The sequence below is a fragment of the Crinia signifera genome, chromosome 5, assembly GCF_055691185.1.
Source record: "Crinia signifera chromosome 5, ASM5569118v1, whole genome shotgun sequence".
NCBI lineage: Eukaryota > Metazoa > Chordata > Amphibia > Anura > Myobatrachidae > Crinia > Crinia signifera.
In genome coordinates this window covers 99,093,923-99,113,923 of record NC_139221.1, presented here as the reverse complement: position 1 = coordinate 99,113,923, position 20,001 = coordinate 99,093,923, and the positions used below count along the sequence as shown (strand labels likewise).

At 42.0% G+C, this 20,001-nt stretch overlaps 1 protein-coding gene across 11 annotated transcripts in view; it reads right to left on the bottom strand.

The window, feature by feature from the left end:
- The window catches only part of C5H18orf63 (chromosome 5 C18orf63 homolog), a 125,294-nt gene that overhangs the window by 5,133 nt on the left and 100,160 nt on the right, over positions 1–20,001 (bottom strand). For 9 of the 11 annotated variants that reach the window (XR_014474878.1, XM_083187737.1, XM_083187734.1 and 6 more), the window contains 6 exons: positions 16,426–16,535; positions 14,183–14,279; positions 12,571–12,654; positions 10,186–10,371; positions 7,480–8,250; positions 5,816–5,920 (listed from right to left, as the gene is read on the bottom strand). Coding sequence is in view for 10 of the 11 variants with exons in the window: in XM_083187737.1 (XP_083043863.1) it covers positions 5,816–5,920; positions 7,480–8,250; positions 10,186–10,371; positions 12,571–12,654; positions 14,183–14,279; positions 16,426–16,535 (1,353 nt within the window). In the remaining variant the exon portion in view is untranslated. The remainder of the gene's footprint in view (positions 1–5,815; positions 5,921–7,479; positions 8,251–10,185; positions 10,372–12,570; positions 12,655–14,182; positions 14,280–16,425; positions 16,536–20,001) is intronic. The other 2 variants (XM_083187736.1, XM_083187742.1) reach the window with 2 other exon arrangements.

The window sequence follows — 20,001 nt, the reverse complement described above, 5'->3', positions numbered from 1 at the left end:
AGTTCCAGCACAGGAGCCAATTTCCAACAAGCTCTGAGTGCTCACTACCCTCCAAGGTAAACTGGACACCAACTCGGACCAGCGTACATACCTGCTGAGGAGGCCGCCAACAGCGGAGGACTGTGCCCCATAAGTTGACGGTAAACAAACACCCCCTTCATTTTATTCTTGGGAGTGCTCTAAAAGGACCTAATAGGAACGGACAGACCCCCCAAAATTTCCTTATCCTCTTATTACACCAGGAATCACAGGACTCAAGTCTAGTGCACTAGCATTTTTATAGTGGTTTTTATTAACCAAAAGTTTTTCATTATCTGCATAGCAATATAAAATACTATTTATTTTAAATGTTATTTTATTTGGTCACATCATGTGTAATAAATTGTGTTTTTTATTGTGAAGCCAGTCCAATTGGTCTTAGTATTTTAAATTAGCACTGCTATTCGGATCTTTTCTTTTTGCTAACCCCTTCCTAGGGACTGACTATCCCTATTTAGCAGCAGCTCAGTGAAACACCCTCAGTCAAGCGCTACTAGCATCACCCCCTAGGGGGCGCTGCTTCCTTCCTTTTTACCATATAACACAAGTAGATAGTGGAGCATGGTTTGGGGATAAATACTGTCACAGGAGCATTCCCAAGGACTTCCTTTATAGGTGGAGCTTAAATTTGGGTACCAAAGTTCAGCTCCCAATTTGGCACACCTTGCCCATTAAATCCTGCAGAGAAGCTGGTACTTGTCTCTATGGGAGCCTTATACCTAGAAATTAGCACAGTTAGCACTCGAGAGTGGATGCAGTAGGCACCAAGGTCCTCTTGTCCGCATGTGCTGCATCTGCAATGTGCATGAACCAAGGTAACGCTGTGATCTTGCTTGCAATAACAATTTTATGGAAAATTGATTGACAGGAAGTAACCTGGAGAGTTGTGGGAAAAACATAGACCGATGTATCTGTATTCAGTTACAATCATTTATTCAGAGAAACATGGCGCCAGCATCAATACTGCTGTGTCAATTCTGGTAAGCTTAGACCTCATTGTTCCTCATTAGTCCGTATACACTGCGAATGTATATGCAATTGCAATTAAGTTTGTGATAGCTCCGATGGACATATCTTTTCATTCCTGGGTGGCAGCTTAATTTTATTAACATTAGAAGTTCTGTTGCCTAGGAAATCGCTACTGCATTTGCATGCTAATTGAATACCAATGAATTAGTCCCAAATGACTTTCATGCTTCACTTTCTACTTATCCGGATGCTCTTATAATGTCTCTATCGAATTCTATCTTCAAATTTCACTATATTGGGATCTACAAAAATGTTTTTTTTCTGGGTATTCTGCTTTCTCAATTTAATGTACATCTCTTAGTTAAATGATTTCCTCATGTGTCCTCCAGTCTAAGCTTTATGTTCATGACATCCGAATCGACATCTCTTACTGTGACCTTTCTTCTCTATTATTGAACCAACTGCGTCTCTGTTATTTCCATTTTGATATCTATATGCCATATAATGCTCAACATACTAAAAGCAGATATGAGAAAGGGTAGAGTACCTCCAATTGTACATTGAAAGTAGCCCAAGTAGGAAGAACCTAAGGGGGAAATTTATTAAGATAGGAGTTCTATTTTAGATGGGATATTGCTATGTATGGGTAACCAATCAGATACTATCTATTATCTTCTAGAAGGCGCTAAATAAATAAAAAGTAGATTCTGATTGGTTAACCATAGCAATATCCAATGTGAAATAGAACTCCCATCTTAAAGTAAATTTCCCCCTAAGTATGACCAAACACATACAAAAACCAAAGAAATACAAAGATGAAAATTCCAAAACAGGCGCTAACATAAATAGGAAACACAATACATCCCTTAGATGTGATGAAAGAAATCTTCAATGTATAATCTTTGTGCGAGTTCTTCCATTTTTTTTTAAAGTGGCAAAGGCCCTCATTCTCATCCATTTGCCCTTTTGTGAATTTGCAACGGGGACCGATGTAGAAGATCATTGGCGAAAATGCGCATGTGCAGGTCTTCTCTGCACGCACCCTCAGCAGGAAGGGCATACAGGAGGCATTCGCATGCGAACGCCCAGCGTTTTCTGGGCGTTTCCAGGAAAACACTGGGTGCACCCAGGAAAATGTGAACAGGGGTGGCTTCCTGCATTCCAGGGGTGGGAAGCTGACCTCACCGAATGTCAGATGCCCACATTGTTTGCAGAGTGTGAGTTAGATTAACGAGCACTTCAGAAATCATTCGATGGTTGGCGACCATCGAATGATTTCGGGGACCCGTGCAAGGCTGCGAATAGATGTATATTCAAATCATCCATTTGCAGCACTCCAAGTAAAATATGTGAACAGCGTGGGGCAGGCTTTTGAGTGAACAGCACTACAAGGCTCATCACGCTGCTTTGCGAGCCAACCAGAATGAGGGAAAAAGTCTCATACTTCCTGCTTCTCATGGGCTATTACACCAGACGAAATTATTAAGCATCATGGATCCACCCCCATAATGTCCATTGGGATCACTCTTTGGGGTTGATTCTAATTGACTTGGTACGCTGCAAAGATCACAGTCTACCAGGTCCTTGTGATACTGTCACTGACCATCGAATGATTTCTCCAGGTCCTTGTGACACTGTCACCGACCATCAAATGATTTCTCCAGCCTTCACAAATATAAGTCAGTGGAGACTGACTTATATTTGTGAGCTCCGGGACGAAGACAGGGCGGCTGCTGACGTCATGAGACATCAGTTGCCTTCCCATGGCAGACTTCATTCCGCCCGCCTTCCCATGGGAATGCCCAGTGTCACCACCACCCTGTCCCTCCCTCCATGTTGCGAAAGCCCGAGTTACATTGTAAATTGCCGAAGCAATTGGGTTTTCACATACGCAGAAATGCACATGCTCAAACCCCAACCATCAGGGCAGGGGCCGAATTCAGTTCACTAAGAGTGAACCAGAATCGTCTCCTTTATGTATTAACTCTACTGAAGCACTTAATCAGGCATATCTGTGGAACACTGAATTTTGAAGAATTCCATATACTTCAAGGCCTCTCATCAGATTGATATCTCAGGATTCTCTCAAAGTGACTCAAAACAAAGAAGAATACTCTTGAAAGTTAAAATATTTTAATACTTTAACAGGATGCAATCATAATACCAAGGCCAGCATCGCCACTGCCGTTAGGAGACTGGCACTAGAATTCCAACATCAATAAAGATGCCACTGCCATTATTCCATACAAATCAGACTATTACCAGATATAGATAGTAAATACACATGGAATCCAAGGTGAAAATTGTGGTCATAGCAGCAATATGATACTCCAATTATCAAGGTATGCAAAAGTGTTGCTACAGCCCAGTTTTTGTATTGGATCTAACCAATGGGAAGGTCAACAGTTAAAAGGTTGACATGAGTTTTTCACAATTTTTTTTGTCCTGAATATCAACGTAAGTCTTCATGGACACTGTATCAGTACCGCGTCTCCTTGGCTGGCTCGCTGCGCTCAGCAGGCTTTGGGCATGGTTACTTGCTATGCTCAGCACACTATTATATTCTCCTACCACGTCCTAGTGGATGGTAGAGTATGAAATACCACCTGTTTTGGATTTTTTTTTTTATCTCATGTCGACCTTTTTGACTGTCGACTTTCACATTGTTGGTTCATTGCTATGGAGTTTTAACACCAGATCTGCAGAAAAGTGTTCAAAGCTCTATGTTGCAAACACTGGTGCATGGGATGCTGACTGTTAAAAGTCAGACATCGGCATCCCATTGGTCGGGATCCCAACACTCAGGTGGTTTCTTCCCTGCTTGCAGCCTAACCCATCCCTCGATCCTAATTCTAAACCTCCCCCTTAGTGCCAAACCCTATCTCTACCTCCCACTGCCTAATCCTAACCCTACTTAGGGTCTGATTCAGAGCTTGGCTAACAGGAAGCCGACATGTGGGGGTGGAAACCTGATGATTTCTGTGAGTGTCCAAAAAAATAAGGTGTTTTAATGGAGAGTCTGATGTCAGCTCTAGCCACGATCAGGCTGTCTCAGTCACAGATTTGTGAAAGGGTCAGACTTACTCACAGTACACAGTCATGAAAAATCATTCAATGATTCAGGAATTGCGTATGAATTTGCGTGTGGATCGTGAATAGCGATCCATTCGCAATTCTCTCGCAATTTAACAGAGTGGTTTTCTTTATGTCTGGGCAGCTGCTATCTCCTCGCAGTCCTTTGCAACTTTGCAGGTCAGTGATCTCAGGTCTGAATCAGGCCGTTAGGGCCTAAATGTCCTTTCTTAGTGCCTAACCTCTTCCCCCGCAGACTAACCTTAAACCTCTCCGGCATACTTTATGGTTGGGATGATGACAATCAGGATCTGGTGCCGGCATTGTGAGAGATGTTGGAATTCCAGCACTGGTCTTCTGACCAATGTTGGGATTCTGACTGCCGGGATGCTAAATGGATCCCATAAGTTGTACACAAACTGATTCAATGTCCACTTAGGAATAAAGGGGTACAATTAGATAGATAAGATTGCCCTCACTACAAGCTATCCAATTACATACTGCACTACTGAATGTACACAGCTCTTCACTCTGCACAAGACCTGCATCTTTCATCCAAAGTTCTGGCAACAAAAGTCTTAGGGACCAGCACACTTTCCTTGGTGCCCCATCCCTCTCTAGTGGCTTCAAGACAATCCTTGAGTCTCTCAACTTCAGTCTTATCCTTTGTATGTCTCAGAATAATGCCTAACTCATGTGTCTCTCAGCTTCAAATTCAACTTCTGTCTCTCAACCTCACTCTATGTCCCTTCGGCTTTACATCCCAGTGTCTCTCAGAATCATTACTCTCCTGTGTATCAGCCCAAACATCTATGTTTTAAGCTCCATTCCATGTCACACTACATCTCTCGCCTACCCACCACTTGTGTCCCTCCAGGCCCCCCAACCCCTGCTTATTTCTTTCCAGCCCCTTTCAGCCACCGCTAGTGTCACTTCATACCCCCAACTCCTGCTAGTACTGTATCTCGCCAATCATTCCAATCCCTGATAATGTCTCTTCAGCACAGTCTACACTAATCTCCTATTTCTATCTGAGACTGCGGCTCCTATCACACATGGCTCAGCTCCTATCCTCTCCACCAGCATAACATTATGATGCCACATGCATTGTGCCATCAACAAAAATAACTTTATCATGCTGGTCACCTGCTTCCTGCAGCTGCCTGTTCTGAATCAAGGACACATGAATGGAACTTCAAGATTCTTGAGGTGCCGAGGCTCTTGGAATCTTTGGGCCCTGTAAAAGTGTCCTCCCTTGACACCAAGTGTGCTCATCCATACTCACTGCATGCTCCAATTCATGATTGCAGGATTTTCTTCATGTTGCACCCACTCTGAAATGCCCTCCCATTAACAATAATATTATCCTCTAGTCTACAAACCTTCAAGCATTCCATGACAAAATCTGGAACCGCCCACATAACCTTGATAAACTTTCCTTTCTAATTATATCCCATCTGTACAGATCCATTTAACCCCTGGCCAACATTGTTGTGTGACTATATAATACAGCCCACCAAGAAGGTATGCACTCTGAATGGATCATTAGCAATAAATTAAATCTATCCTTGTGTATCAATGCTTATTTCTATACAGATTTTAAAGTTTCAAGCAGGATACCTCTTTGTCTGTTATTAGCCAGTTTTGTGCAATCAATGTTGTTTGCAGTTGTAAAGCACAATGGAATATGCTGTGCTATTTAAGACCTTATTAATAAATAATACACTGAACATACCTGGTTATTTCTTGCATGACTTTCTACATCCACTTCTTTAAGTTTTTGATTTATTCTGCATTTTTTAGGATGTAAATCCAAATATTCTTCCTGTATATCAAACAACTATATTGTAAAATTAAAATAGAAACATATTTAAAAGTACACTAAAGATGTCATACCTCCTGGATAAAAAACAGATTGGCTGTCCACACTCCTGAAATTGGTCAAGATGTTTCGGTCAGTTGACCTTTATCAAAACCCCTTCGGTCAACTGACCAAAACGGATCAACCAATTTCAGGAGTGTGGACAGCCAAACTGATTTTTATCCACAGGTATTACCGTATTACAAACTAATTTTCCAGCTAAATATGTACCTCAGAATAATGTTTTTAATTGGACTTGTTATTACCTATTGTATTTAATTTTTATCGGATCTTGGGAATTTTTTTTTATGTATTAAGTGCATTCCCCTTCTGTTTTGTTTGTTTAATACATTTTTCTGGATATACATTTTTGAATTTGTAGAAATCTACTGAAAAGTTTGGAAGAATTAAGTCCAGAATTAAGGTGTAAAAGAAACCGCTATACAGTATGCTTCATATCAGCCATGCAAAGTGTGAGTAGGGTACGCAGTCCATCTTTATACATTTAAGGAAAAGTGTGAGAGAAATTGCTTGACAAATCCTGGTTGCAACAGTGAGTGTGCTACACATATAATACCTTTGCACCAATAAATTATTATATACCTGTCAGAACTGGAAAATAAACCTTTTATATGCTTGGCAAATCTATTTGACACCAGTGAGTGATAACAGTGAATCACATGCCTAGCTTCCTATTAAATGTAACAATAGTTATATGGGAGATGCCACACATTATTGTGTGATTTCCGGTAAGCTGATGTCCATATAACAATAAAACTGAACAAAAAAAATAAGAAGTTTCTACACAAACTTTGTTAATTTTTCTTTCTCGCATGGTCCATATGAGTATGTAATCTTGGGAATAAACATGTGGAGACTGTCATTCTACATTTTTTTCCTATTAGTGTCTGAAGCTTCAATAGATTTTTAACATTGTGTTTAAAAAAAACATAAATTCCCAGGATTCCAATATTCTTGTCACCAGTGATATTTTGTATTGCATTATATTAATACCTCTGTAAATGACAGTCTATTTTGTTGCTTTTGTAGAAATGAAATGTAGCAGAACCAAAGCAATGTTGCAACGGTTACGTTTTTGCTTGCAAATAATTGTTAGCCATAAAAATATTTTTTTGTTCTAATTTTTCCAAAGCCAAAGATTCTGTATGCACTCATTAGCATCTAAATATGGTACATTTTGCTTAATATTTGAAATATCCTAGATTATACTCTACTATAACATTCCAATTGTGATGTGTTATGTCCCTAACTATTTTTCTACATTCCCAATGTAGATAAACACATGTGTTTAGAATTTTCAAATGTGTGTCAACATGAAACTCCTTTGATGCTACAAGTTTAAATGGATTGGAGTATAGCGGATCACATGATTTGTTAATGCCTGCTCACCCATGACACATCATCAGTCTGTTTTGTTGGTTTAAGTGTGGAGTCAGTGAGGGTGAATAGAATACAATTCGGTGAATCCATAAAGGATAAATATGATATCTTTACAAAAGTAAATAACTCGCCCTTACCTGCATATTTTTGTCAGGAGCTAAGCATGCTGCAACATTTGTGATGGATTTATTATCACTTTCAGTATCATTTTGATGAGCCTTTCTATTATGTGAAGCACAAGTCGGTATCTCCTTTAATTCATTGACATTTGCTGCCAACTGAGAAAGTTTAGCATTCTTTGAGTTTGAGGCAGGCTTGTGCTGTCCTTGAGATGAAGCAGATTGCTTCCTTACAATATCAAGTGAACCAGGCACTTTTGTAGTATTAATAGCTTTGTTAAAAGTATCTGTATTTTTCATATTTGTGAGGTTGTTTAACAAAGTGCTTGTTGCTTTTTTTCTTGTATCTTCTGAAATATGACTAAACAAAGGTTTAGTAGTTTTAAATTGACAATTTACATAGTTTGCTGACAGATTATGTTTTATTATACGGTCTGATTTGTTACATTTTTTGAGAACTTGTGGAGTGATAAAATTTGTATTTCCTGCAGCAAGTGTCAAATTTTGGTTAACTTTTGAAACCTTGCTCTGAAACACTGGCACATATCTTTCTACTTTTCCTATAGGAGACACAGATGAGTAGGAACACTGAGATTTGATGGGTTCTACATAGGACAATGGTTGATCATATGCTGAGTGCAGATTTTCAAGAGTCAGGTCACATGGTTGTTCATTCATATGCACCATATTCTGTCTTGTTTCTGTACTGTTATTTGAATGGTTTGAATGCTGATAAACAGATTTGAAGTGAAGTTCTCTTGTCAGGTTAACGAAGTACGGGTTATTTACCTAGGGATACAACATTGTTTATTTTTTATGTCAAGGTTTAACGTAACACACACACACACACACACACACGAGTGCTTGCACGCCTAGAAGGAAACCCCTGCCTATGAATGCTGCCCTTAGAACAGGATTTTTAACATTGTGAAGCTGCTGTCGGTCTTCTGACCACTGGCATCCTTACTGTAAGCCTCCTGTATGTATTGCATTTAGATTGCTTGCCGGAAACTCATCTGTTAATTTGCCAGGGGGTAAAAGTTTTTAATGCCTTGTGGCTGAAATGGGCCATAAGAATGTCATGAGAATGTATTCATTAAACTTGGTGAAGTGATAAATTGGCCGGTGATAATGGACCAACCAATCAGCTTCCAACTTGACAGGTAAAGTAGGGGCTGATTGGCTGGTGGCAATCAGCCACTATCAGTTCACCAGGATTAACAAATCTATGTCAATATTTCTTTAGACATTTAATGAATGGCCCGTGAAGTCCATATTGGAAGGACATATAATTGTCCTAGCTGAAGTCTTAATTTCTGATTTGAGCCAAGTCGCAACATACAACATGCTTTGCACCATATTAGGAAATGGTATAAAAATACATAGTCAGTGCGGGGATAGCCGGCTCTGCAGAAGGGAGAACAGCGCTGGATCATGGATCGGTGAGTATAATGTTGTAAAAGTGAGATGTGTGTGTATGTAATAAAGTTTTACTTTTCTGTGTGTGTGTTTTCTTTTAACATTCTTTTTACAGGTGGACTACAAGTCCCAGCGGGCCCATTAATGCCCCGCATGCTGGGACTTGTGGTTCTCCAAGTCCCAGCCTGCGGGGAAGGTCTGCTGGTACTTGTAGTTCTCCTGTATAAAGCAATGTTAGGATTGAAAGATTTAACCCCATCAGGCCGGCGTCCACGTAGACATTTTAGGGGAAGAAGTGTGACGTCAGCTCCGGCCTGATCCAACTGTTTCTATTGCAGCTGCTGAGTAATTCCTGGGCTCTGCACAGACTGCACACACAGGAAAAATAATTAGATGATTAGCTTGGCTTGTGAATGGATTTGCAGCTAATTGTCGATCCAGCTAATTTTCGCACGCACTGCTAAGCAATTTGTAGACTTGCATGGGACATGATTTCAATCTGGCGAGGCGGCGCATAAGTGATCGCAGGGCTCTGTGATATATCAAAACAGCGATCAGGTCTGAGTAACCCCCATTGGTCCAATCAGATGTGACCCCACTGAGACCCCTTTCAGGCTGGCGTCTGGATCCAGCTTATAACCGGGTCAGTGACTGTAGGAAAATGCAGAGCCGGCACTTGGAGATTAGATTTTTTCAAAGGGATGGCTCTACCTATACTGTGAATGGGTCCAGGGTTGCATCAACCAAGATTATCCATTCACACTGCACCATGACCTGGGTAGGCCCCGGCAGGCCTAACCACTGTAATTACTGCGGCCATGTGAAAAGATACCGCTGTATTGCCAGAGCATGCTGGCCCCTCACAAGTGGCTTAACACAGAAGAATCGGGGTCAAATCTGAGTAGCTACCCCTGGGGCCCTGACTGCGATGATGCGGGAGCGCGCAACAGCGCTTTCCGCTCATCGCCGGGCCATACACACTGGGCGGCTTTGAGCTGAAAGCCGCTCAAATAGGCTGTTTTGAGCGGCTTTCAGCTCAAAGTCGCCCAGTGTGTATGGGCCTAAAGAGTAGTAAGCCACCTCAGTTAAAAAATATTTGTGCAGAACTGTTCTTGTATATATTCTCTCTCTGTTAGTGATAACATGTGTGCATTTTACTGTATACATAATTTTAATAATTTAAGTATGTTTCTGATCAATTTATTTGCAAAAATCCTGAACCCTTTTTTATATGCTTCATACTCCCTCTAGTGGCTGTACTAATAATGTTTAACACATACTGTAAATAATGTCTACTAAGTTTACCTGTGATTGAAGTGTTGTTAATTCAGTAGTTGGATAAACTGGTTTGTTCATCATTCTCATTGGAATACCACACAAATGAGATATTCTAGACTTGACATCACAAACAAAGGCATTCAAAACTCTTACAAGATCTACCCTTGGGTAAAACTGGATAGGCTGACTTCTCACACAAATAAATGGATATGTGAATCTCACAGTTAAGGAATGCATGAACTTAGATGGAAATATATGAAGTGCACAAACTACTGTATACAAAATTATACATAAATTAAATAAACCTTATAAGCAGTGCTGGATTAAACTCTGTGGAGGCTCCTAGGTAGTCAAAATCTTGGACCCCCCCTCACAAATTATTTAAAATCTGTAATGAGAATCTGTCTATGGCAGTGGTTCCCAAACTGTGTGCCTAGGCACCCTGGGGTGCCTCAGGACACTTGCAGGGGTGCCTTGGGTTGGTGGACCAGGATCAATTCACAATATTTATGGTCAATGTACCAGGCAAAACCAGTGCTTGGGGCTGCCAATCATAATATATGTGGACAAACAGAAGCAAATCCTGTCCCTCACCAGATAACTGTGACATATAAACACAATGCACTTAATTTAATCTTTTTTTCTGAATTTCTCGATAAGAAGCATTTGGCCTAGGGGTGCCTTGAAAATATTTTGATGCTCTAGGGTGCCGTGATTCAAAAAAGTTTGGGAACCACTGGTCTATGGTATATGCACTTTTAAGCTGTGTACCCACACTGCTATATTGCTGACAATATGGTCGTTAACTGACCATATTGCCAGTGCTTTTTTTGTGCTGCGGTGATAAATCGCCGGTTTCAACCCCCTAATAGTTGTTGGTCACAGGACCATGCTCCTGCGGCCAACTGTTTCCCTCTGTGGCTCCCCCGGCAGAGTCTCCTTTTCATCAGCGACCATATCTGGTCGCTGATGAAAACTGGACACTGAGCAATATATTGCACCGTGTGTACACAGCTTAAGTTGTTAATGTGTACATTACATTAAAACAGTCAAGACCGTAACTATGATTCTTGTCACTCAGGACAAGGCAGCAATTTGCCCCCGCCCCAAGTTGTAAGATTATCATTACTGGCCCGAAAAAAATAGGCCTATAATGCTGCAATTACGTCATAGTGTGGGGCAGTGAAGTGGTTGATTGGAAACTGATGCAATTTGCTATGACCATATCACAATATCAGCTACAGGACGAAATCTTGACAGATAAATTGTGCCGACAATTGTCTCAAATCGCACTGCAAGGGTGACCAATATCCTCTAGGCAGATATCCTAGAATCTGTAGCATAATATTTGCCTTCATAGATGAGCTCACACTGTCTGATGGATGTATCCTGAAATGTCAAAGGTTTATTATACCATCCCCTCGCATGGGTGCGAGGGGATACAGCGGTGGCAGGGGGCGGGGATTTTCAGGGACTCAGTAAGCTGCAAAGCAGTCAATTAGAATGACTCACTAAGAGCATAGCGTTTATGTGGTCCCTACAGTGCTATCAAAGCACATTAGCTGATGAACCATTTGCATCTACACAATGCTCAAGACTTGGCCTGGTCTGTCACTACTGCAGACATCTTTTGAATGGAGAGGAAAGGAAAATCTACTTTGGGCAGACATCTATTAAGGGTAACACCCACAAAGAAAAATAAGTATCTTTAAGGGTGCACTGAGAATCAATTTTTAATTGTTTAATAAAAATGTACTTTTATTGTATTTATTATAAAAAGTCTATTAAGAAGAGACCACGTTACCTTGTCTTGAGAGCAATATTAAAAGATAGATTCGTGAATAAAGAAAAAAAAAGTAATAATCTTAAAAAAAAAGAGAAGGATAAATGTATGTGCGTCAGCTTTTTGTTTCACGATCTTCGGCTTTAATTTGCCTATGTTATAAGTTATTACTTGCTGCTACTTCGATGTCTTTATTTACTGGCAGCTTTGTATCCAAAGGGATTCTTAAATTCTTATTGTCACTTCAGGGCTTATACAGTTACAATTCTTTTGTGGATCTTACAGACAAGGTTACTGTGACCACATCAGTGCCTTTTGATCCATTACAATGTTACCTCAGCCCTTTGCAAACAACATTCAGATGCGTGGTAATGTATTATTAAATATTATGTCCATACGATGTGCCTGTGTATATGGTTTTTATTGGACAGGTTCAGTGAAATTCCGATAAGCACGTTTTTCCCACACTTAAGACTATTGATGCTATTCTCCGAATATATCGCTAGGAGCTACCACCAGCTATACTCTGGGGTAAACTGCCATTATCCCTAGTGAAATTACTTTTTAGGACTTCATATGGAGGCCCCAATGTTTGTTTGATATAAAATTACACAATATAAAGGATATGTAAACAGCCTCTCTCCAATCAACTTGAAATGAACACTGCAGTAAATCACATCGTGCTCAGGCATTTGTGGAAGCTCATAACCATACTGTGAAAAATGACACAACACTTTTAATTAATGTTGTGGTATTTTGTTTTCATACAAAATATGTAACAAAGCATTCTCTGCACATAGGAGGTCATTCAGACCTGAACAGCGTTCCGGTAATTGCCACTCAGCCAGAGTAAAATCATGCTCTGTGCAAGCCTGGGGCAAACAGGAGTGCCGACAGTTTGGCCAGGCCCCGGTAAAATGGGGAGATGGCCCATCAGAGCATTCGGGCTGCATTTGCCACCTTCCTCTCAAGAAGCTCCTGGGGCACCCCTGATCCAGCCAGTCCTGGCTTGAAGGCTCCTAGAATTGTGGCTCGCTGTGCAGTGAGCCCGTAAGTTAAGATGGCAATGAGTCCATCTCATGGGAATTTGCAGTTGAGTGTTGCTAAAAGCGATTGTGTACTCAGACACTCAACAGATCACATAAAAGTCCCTACACATGGATGTAAACTAGAAAAGGATTATCAATAATCATAGGTAGCAGAGTTTTGGGGAACTGTAGAGAAACGTGATTGAATGAGAGAGAAACCTACGATCATATTCATCAAGCACAAAGTTTCTTTATTATTCAGATAAAAATTATATTTATTTAAGGTGAAAATAATATAAAGGGGGTGATTCTGATTTGCTAAGCAGTGGAATTCATATAACACTGCCCACACAAATGCCTGTTCCCCCCCCCCCCACCATTTTCCATTGCGAGGGGGTGTGTAATGAAGACACATCCGTCTCACATGCCGCCGCTGGAGAATCTGACAGTTGACAACCATCAAATGATTTCTCCTGCCTTTGCAAATAAAAGTCAATGGCCCGCCTGCGTACCCATGGGAACGCCCAGCATTTTCTTGGTGACTTGGCGAGTGACTAACTTGCCGCGGCCATTCGTAGTCGGGGTTTGCACATGCTCAGAAATGCGCATGCACAAACCATGACCATCAGGGCAGGGGCCAAATTCAGATCACTACTAGTCATCCAGAATCGGTCCCAAATTGTAGATCTCTCCCACATTTGGCATTCAAATTGCAGCAGACCACCAACCACTTATGTATATATATGGGGATATTGCTGTAGGGAAATTTAGCAAGCTCAGAAAACCAGAGGTTTTCAAAACTTGTCTGCATAGAGTAACATTATCTGAAGATGACATTACCCCTGTTACCTCACTGAAGTAGTACAACCAGGATCCTGCGATCCTTCCTTGATGGGCTGTAAGCTGAATCTGATGCTCACTGCAGATATTCCACAATGTTTATGGAGTGCCGGATGGCCCCACTTTAAAAAGTCCCCAAAAAGGTCCCTATTGCTGCCAATCCATTGATAAGAAATGTAGATTTTTGGGGCTACACTGCATTTATACATAAATTGGCCCCTCTTATCTCTTGACTGCAGGCAATCCAACAATTTTCTCTGTCACACCTATTTTATATAAAAAGGTAAATCAGCTGCCCAGTTAGGCTTTATTTTGGCTTCCTTATAGAGTATGGGAGTAGACGCAAATCAGGAATGTTTGGGACTCATCTCACCAGCATGTTCCAATGATTCTGGAAGTCTTTGTATGATTTAAATGGGCTTTCCAATGGAATGTCATGACTGATGTTTATTATTTGACCCATCTTCATGCTGTAATAATAAAATATAGATATTAACTGGATTGCCAGTGTATATATCAACACATAATAACATGGTTAATGGCAGTTCCTATTTTAAGGGTTATTTTGTGTCTGTCCTATATTAGATCTCTTTCATCAACAGAAAATAAGCTGAGTACAGGCTGGAGTGATGTTGGGCCAATATGTTATTTGGTGATGACATATTTCCTACATCTCTCAATGTGTACACTCAATATACTTGCGCCAGCAGTCGATTGCAACATTGTCAGGTTTGATCTGCTGCACATTAAACCTAATGATATTGAGAACGCCCTGTAGTATGCTAATGAAGGATGGGACATGACAGTCCTGTCCTTTATCAACATCTCCCTAGTGTGTACACACAATCTGGGCTTATAGGCATTTATTTCTAGGGACCGGCTGGGTCTGCTTTCCGACCCTGGTAGCATGTTTTGGGGAAAGGGGGCAGGGTCATCGCACAATGGGGTGTGCACATACAGTATGTTACAGGGGGCGTGTTCACTGCTCACTTTAAAAAGTCTGGAAAAAGGTCCCTGCCAGGAATCAGGGGGGCCTAGCCTTGCGGCATGACCCCATCTTTCTTCAATGCATGCACGGCAGAAGGGGTATGTACAGTATAAATAGAGAGCTCTCTCTGTGTCCAGACATTTGGCGTGGCATGGCATTTGCTAAAAGTGCCAGATGGCCAGTCTGGCCCTATTAATTATGATGTCAGAACAAATACCCGTTGCCCAAGTGTGTACCCAGAATTTACCTTCCGCATCAGTTTATCATCTTGTGCGTACAGCAGTAATGACCAAATCCTGCCTATAGTTACCTTTTAGTATATGCAAATTTATGACTCTGTCTGTCTCAATTTCCTGTTCTAGCTCCTAAATAGTACCACTATGTAAACAGTGAAATAAACCAAATATTTAAGTATTTTAAAATGTGGTTGCTCCTAAATAATTTGAAGCCAGGAAGGGGGAGCTTTATTCTGTGGAATTTCTTAATTGTATACAGTGCAGTGTTGTTTTATTGATGATCACAGTAATCTCCATATAAATACCTAAATCCTCTCCATATAGACACCTTGATTGAGACACCTGATTTGTAAGAGGGGGCTACCTTCTTTCAAAACAGGGTGTGCCTAGCTTTCTCCTGTATGTACCATGGTGGGGTAGAAATTGAACTTTTGTTTTATGGTAATAAAAATTAACATTATTTAATTGCAGTGGAGTGCTAATAAGCTCAGTAATATCATTGTGCAATGGCAAATTACATAATTATTTGGATATCTTTACCCCAATGATACTGGTTATTACCATTTGAAGTGTAGGTAAGTTTTTTATATTGCAATTACTTGACTGCGAATGGCTGTTATATGGTCATTAGGTTGACACCGTAAAGGTCGACATGCATTGGGTCAACCACTGAAGGTTGACAGTAAAAAATGCAAATTTTTGTTTCTAATGCTGCTTTCACACCGCAAAACCTGCTGTGACCCAGTTTTTTAAACATTTCTTAAAATGGGTCAAAGCAGGTTAAACCCCTTTCACATCGCATGCCTCTGAGGTCCCGCTCTGTGCATATCTAATGAGTGGGACCCAACACAGTGAATATTTAATGAGAGGGTCCCTGCCCCCTGCAGTGAATATTTAATGAGCAGGTCCCCTCCCCTGCACATAGAATGAGCGGGTCCCGCTCATTCCATTAGCAGGGGGCGGGGACTCGCTCATTAAATATTCACTGTGCTGGGTCCCACTCATTAGATATGCACAGAGCGGGACCATTTGTGCTCGCTGTTGGCAGGGTCCTAAATACCGTTTCAGACCCGTTCAGAATGCAAAACAAAAAAAAAACGGGTCTGAAATGGGTAGGACCCTGCTTTTTTACCATTCCAAATACTGTTTTTTGGGAAATGGTAAATTCACTCTGGACCTTTATTACCATTTTGAAATGGAAAAAAAAGGCATAATACCAGGTAATATGTGCGGTTTGAAAGGGGTCTTAGTTTTGTCTTGTTTTCCAGTAATACAGCATGTAGTAAAACTTGCAGGAGGGCATATAAAAAAAGCAAACAAGAAATAATAGTCATGCAAACATGAAAATCACTGTGTTTATACTTCACACTTCCTCATTCTTGTATACTTTACCTAGGTAAGATGTAACACCAATTATTAGCGATAGAATGCCTCTGGATAACAGAGCTTTTTCGGTTTATGAAACTCTGTAAGGGGCCTGTTGTAACATCAAAATCAGACAACTACACAAGAAAAATAACACAAAAAGTTCAAAATCAATGTTTACATAATGGTTTGGAAAAATGACAGTAAAAGGTGCTCATACACGGTACAATTATTTTATACAATTTGGACTAGATCACATTGCATAAGTTTTGCAATGCAATGAGATGAGATCTAGTACAAAAAGTATGTGCAGCACATACTTTTTGAGCTGTGTGATGAGATGTGTAACGGGAGCGCGCATCTCATCGCACCCAGAAATTGTACTGTGTATGGGCACCTTAAGATATTTTATGTTATCATTTGCTTTTCAATTACTAGAATTATGTTTGTAAAGTTAGGTTAATTTGGTTATTGCTAGGCTTGCTTGTAAGAAAAAAAACATACAGTATAGTAACTTATAATAGCAGGAGTATTTGCAACAGTAATAAAAAATACACATAATATATAATACTATATGGTTTAATGACTGCTCAATAAATGAGAGTTATGGTAGACCTACCTTAGGTTAACTCGCTTTCTTCGAGGTCCATGGTAACCGCAGGACGCCCACCCTAAATTTACACTTGAGGTATTCCTATGTGTGGTATACTACACTGTGATCTTCCACGACCTTAGTCATGTCCCTGTGCTATAAGAGTGTGTATGAGTACTTGGGCATGTGTTCTATCTGTCCTCTTCCTTCTCCGCTTCCTGCTAACGGCAGGTTAACGGGACTGGGGGGCTGGGCATGGAGGCGGGGTTGTGGGGGAGAGGGACCGGGCATCCTGGAAAACTTCAGGGGCTTTGTGTTAGAGGCCGCGCGAGCAGCTCCGGCGCGAGCTCTGCGGCCTCTAAGCAGCGTGTCCCGGCTGTTGCTAGGCAGCCGGGACACCGCCTCGTCATTACGCCCGAACATCTGGCGGGCGTTACTAAGCGCCCGGGATGTTATGTACAGCCTCTTCTTCCCTTTCCGCAGCGGTTGCCTAGGCGACGGGGGACGCCAGGCGGCCGCAGGGAGGAAGAGGTACAGCGCTCAGCTGCACAGTCGGGTAATTAGCAGCAGCAGCAGCTCATTGGACGGCTGCCTTATTTAAACTTCCTGGGCGGGCAGATCAGACGCCGGTTATAGTTCTGACCTTGCATCCAGAGTGTGCCCGGTTCCTGGTTGCTCCTGTGCCTGTCCAGCCTTTCGGTTTGCAGTATCTGGCTTTCCCAGCATTCCAGTGTCCGTATGCTGGTGTTTCTACCATCTCACAGATAAGTTGTAATAAATTTATATTATTACATCCCTTGTGTATTGTTACACCTGTCAGGTATTCTGTGTCTTGTTACACCAGTTGGGTATTGTTATATTTCCCCTGTGTATTGTTACACCCGCATAGGTCATTACCTATGTCTTATTTCACTTATACCATCCCTGAGTATTATTACTCCTGTACTGCTTTGTAGTGTCGCCCCCTTGGGGTCTGGGGGTTCCTCGCCTCACGTGGGTTTTAGTTAGCATTCCCCTTTTTCTCTCCTGGCCTTGGCGGGCGCGTTGTCACTCGTAAGACCTGGTGGCATTGGGGTCGGAGCCTGACTAACAGGCTCCTTCGAACGCGGCTATTAGAGGTGAAGCCTAGCTCTGCACGCATCCGCCAATTCCAGTCTGAGACAACGGAGGTAGGGCAGGCGAGGACACCCCGACCCTAACACTTTGCTGGTTGGTGCCACGGTCCTCTGTATCCGCCTACAACCCCGATGTCACCCTGTGGTTACCATGGACCTTGAAGAAAGAGAGTTAACCTAAGGTAGGTCTACCATAACGCTTGTTTTCTTCTTCGGGTTCCATGGTTCCCACAGGAAAACATCTGGGATGTCTCAAAGCCGTATTTAAGGAAGGGAATTTGCCTGAGGTGTCAGAAGCATCCTGGGAGGCAAACATGTCAAATGCATAGAACTTTATGAACTTATGGACAGACGACCACGTTGCATAGTTGTTTGGCAGACACTCCACGGCATGCTGCCCATGATGGGCCTACCACTCTAGTGGAATGTGCCTTTATTGACAAAGGAATGGGAAGATTAGCCTGCTGGTAGGCTTGATGAATTGGCATGTGGATCCAGTGAGCTAGTGTTTGCTTGTTCACTGGCCAACCCTTTTTGTGGAAACCATAAAGCGCAAAAGAGTCTGATTTTCTGACCGAAGCAGTACGATCTAGATAAATGTTGAACTCTGGAACCACTATATCCTGATTGATGTGAAAGAGACTACCTTGGGGAGGTGAGATGGCCTTGTCTGTAACATCGCCCTATCTGGATGGAATATAAGGAACGGCATTCTGCAAGAGAGAGCCGACAAATCTGACACCTGTCGGGCACATGCAATTGCCAAAAGAAACACAGTTTTGGCAGTGAGCCACTTGTAGTCCACGGACTGTAGATGCTCGAAAGAGGAGATTTGACCAGAGCCTGCAATACTAGGGACAAGTCCCAAGGTGTAGTGGGTGGTTGAATACGTATGACACCCTGGGGAAATGTACGCACATCTGGAAGAAGTACTATTTTTCTTTGAAACCAGATAGACAATGCCGAGACCTGCACTTTAAGAGAGGCCAGTCTTAATCCAATGTCTAGGCCCTTTTGAAGGAATGCCAGGATTCTGGCTACTCTAAACACCTTAGTGACGTATTTACGAGATGCACACCATGAGAAATAAGTGTGCCAGACTCGGTAGTAAATTCTGGCAGACGCTGGCTTGCGTGCCTGAATCATAGTCCTGACAACCTTGGTAGAAAAACCTTTGTCTTTCAGTAAGGCAGTCTCAAGCGCCATGCCGTCAAAGATAGGCACTGAAGGTCTGGGTGCAGACAAGGTCCCTGACTCAGCAAGTCTACCCGGAGGGGTAATTGGAATGGTGGCTGGAATGACATCTATTGCAGATCCACATACCAATGCCGTCGTGGCCAGGCCAGGGCTATCAGGATGAGATCCCCACTTTGCTGTTTGAATTTCACGAGTACTCTGGGAATCATGGATATTGGAGGAAAGACATATGGAAGATGATAATTCGATTGTACTGACAGATCATCCGTGAAGCTGGCTTGAGGATCCCTGGACCTCGACCCGAATGTTGACACTTTGATGTTGTGCCTGGATGCCATTAGGTCTGCGTCCGGAAGACCCCAACAGTCTGCTAGAAGAGAAAACACCTCGGGTGGAGTGACCACTCCCCCGGATGGATATCTTGACGGCTTAGGAAGTCTACCTCCCAATTTAGTACACCTGGGATGAAGACCGCCAACAGAGCTAGAAGATGCTGTTCTGCCCAGGTCAAGTTCTTGGACACTTCCCACAGAGCTGCTGTGCTGCGTGTGCCCCCCTGACGATTTATGTACGCCACTGCAGTGGCATTGTCCGATTTTGACTTTGAATGGCCTTTCCTTGGAGAAGAAATGTACAATGTGGTGAAAACCCCAACAGTGCGCACAGCAGCCTCACTAGTTATGTAGTGAGGGTTTTCGT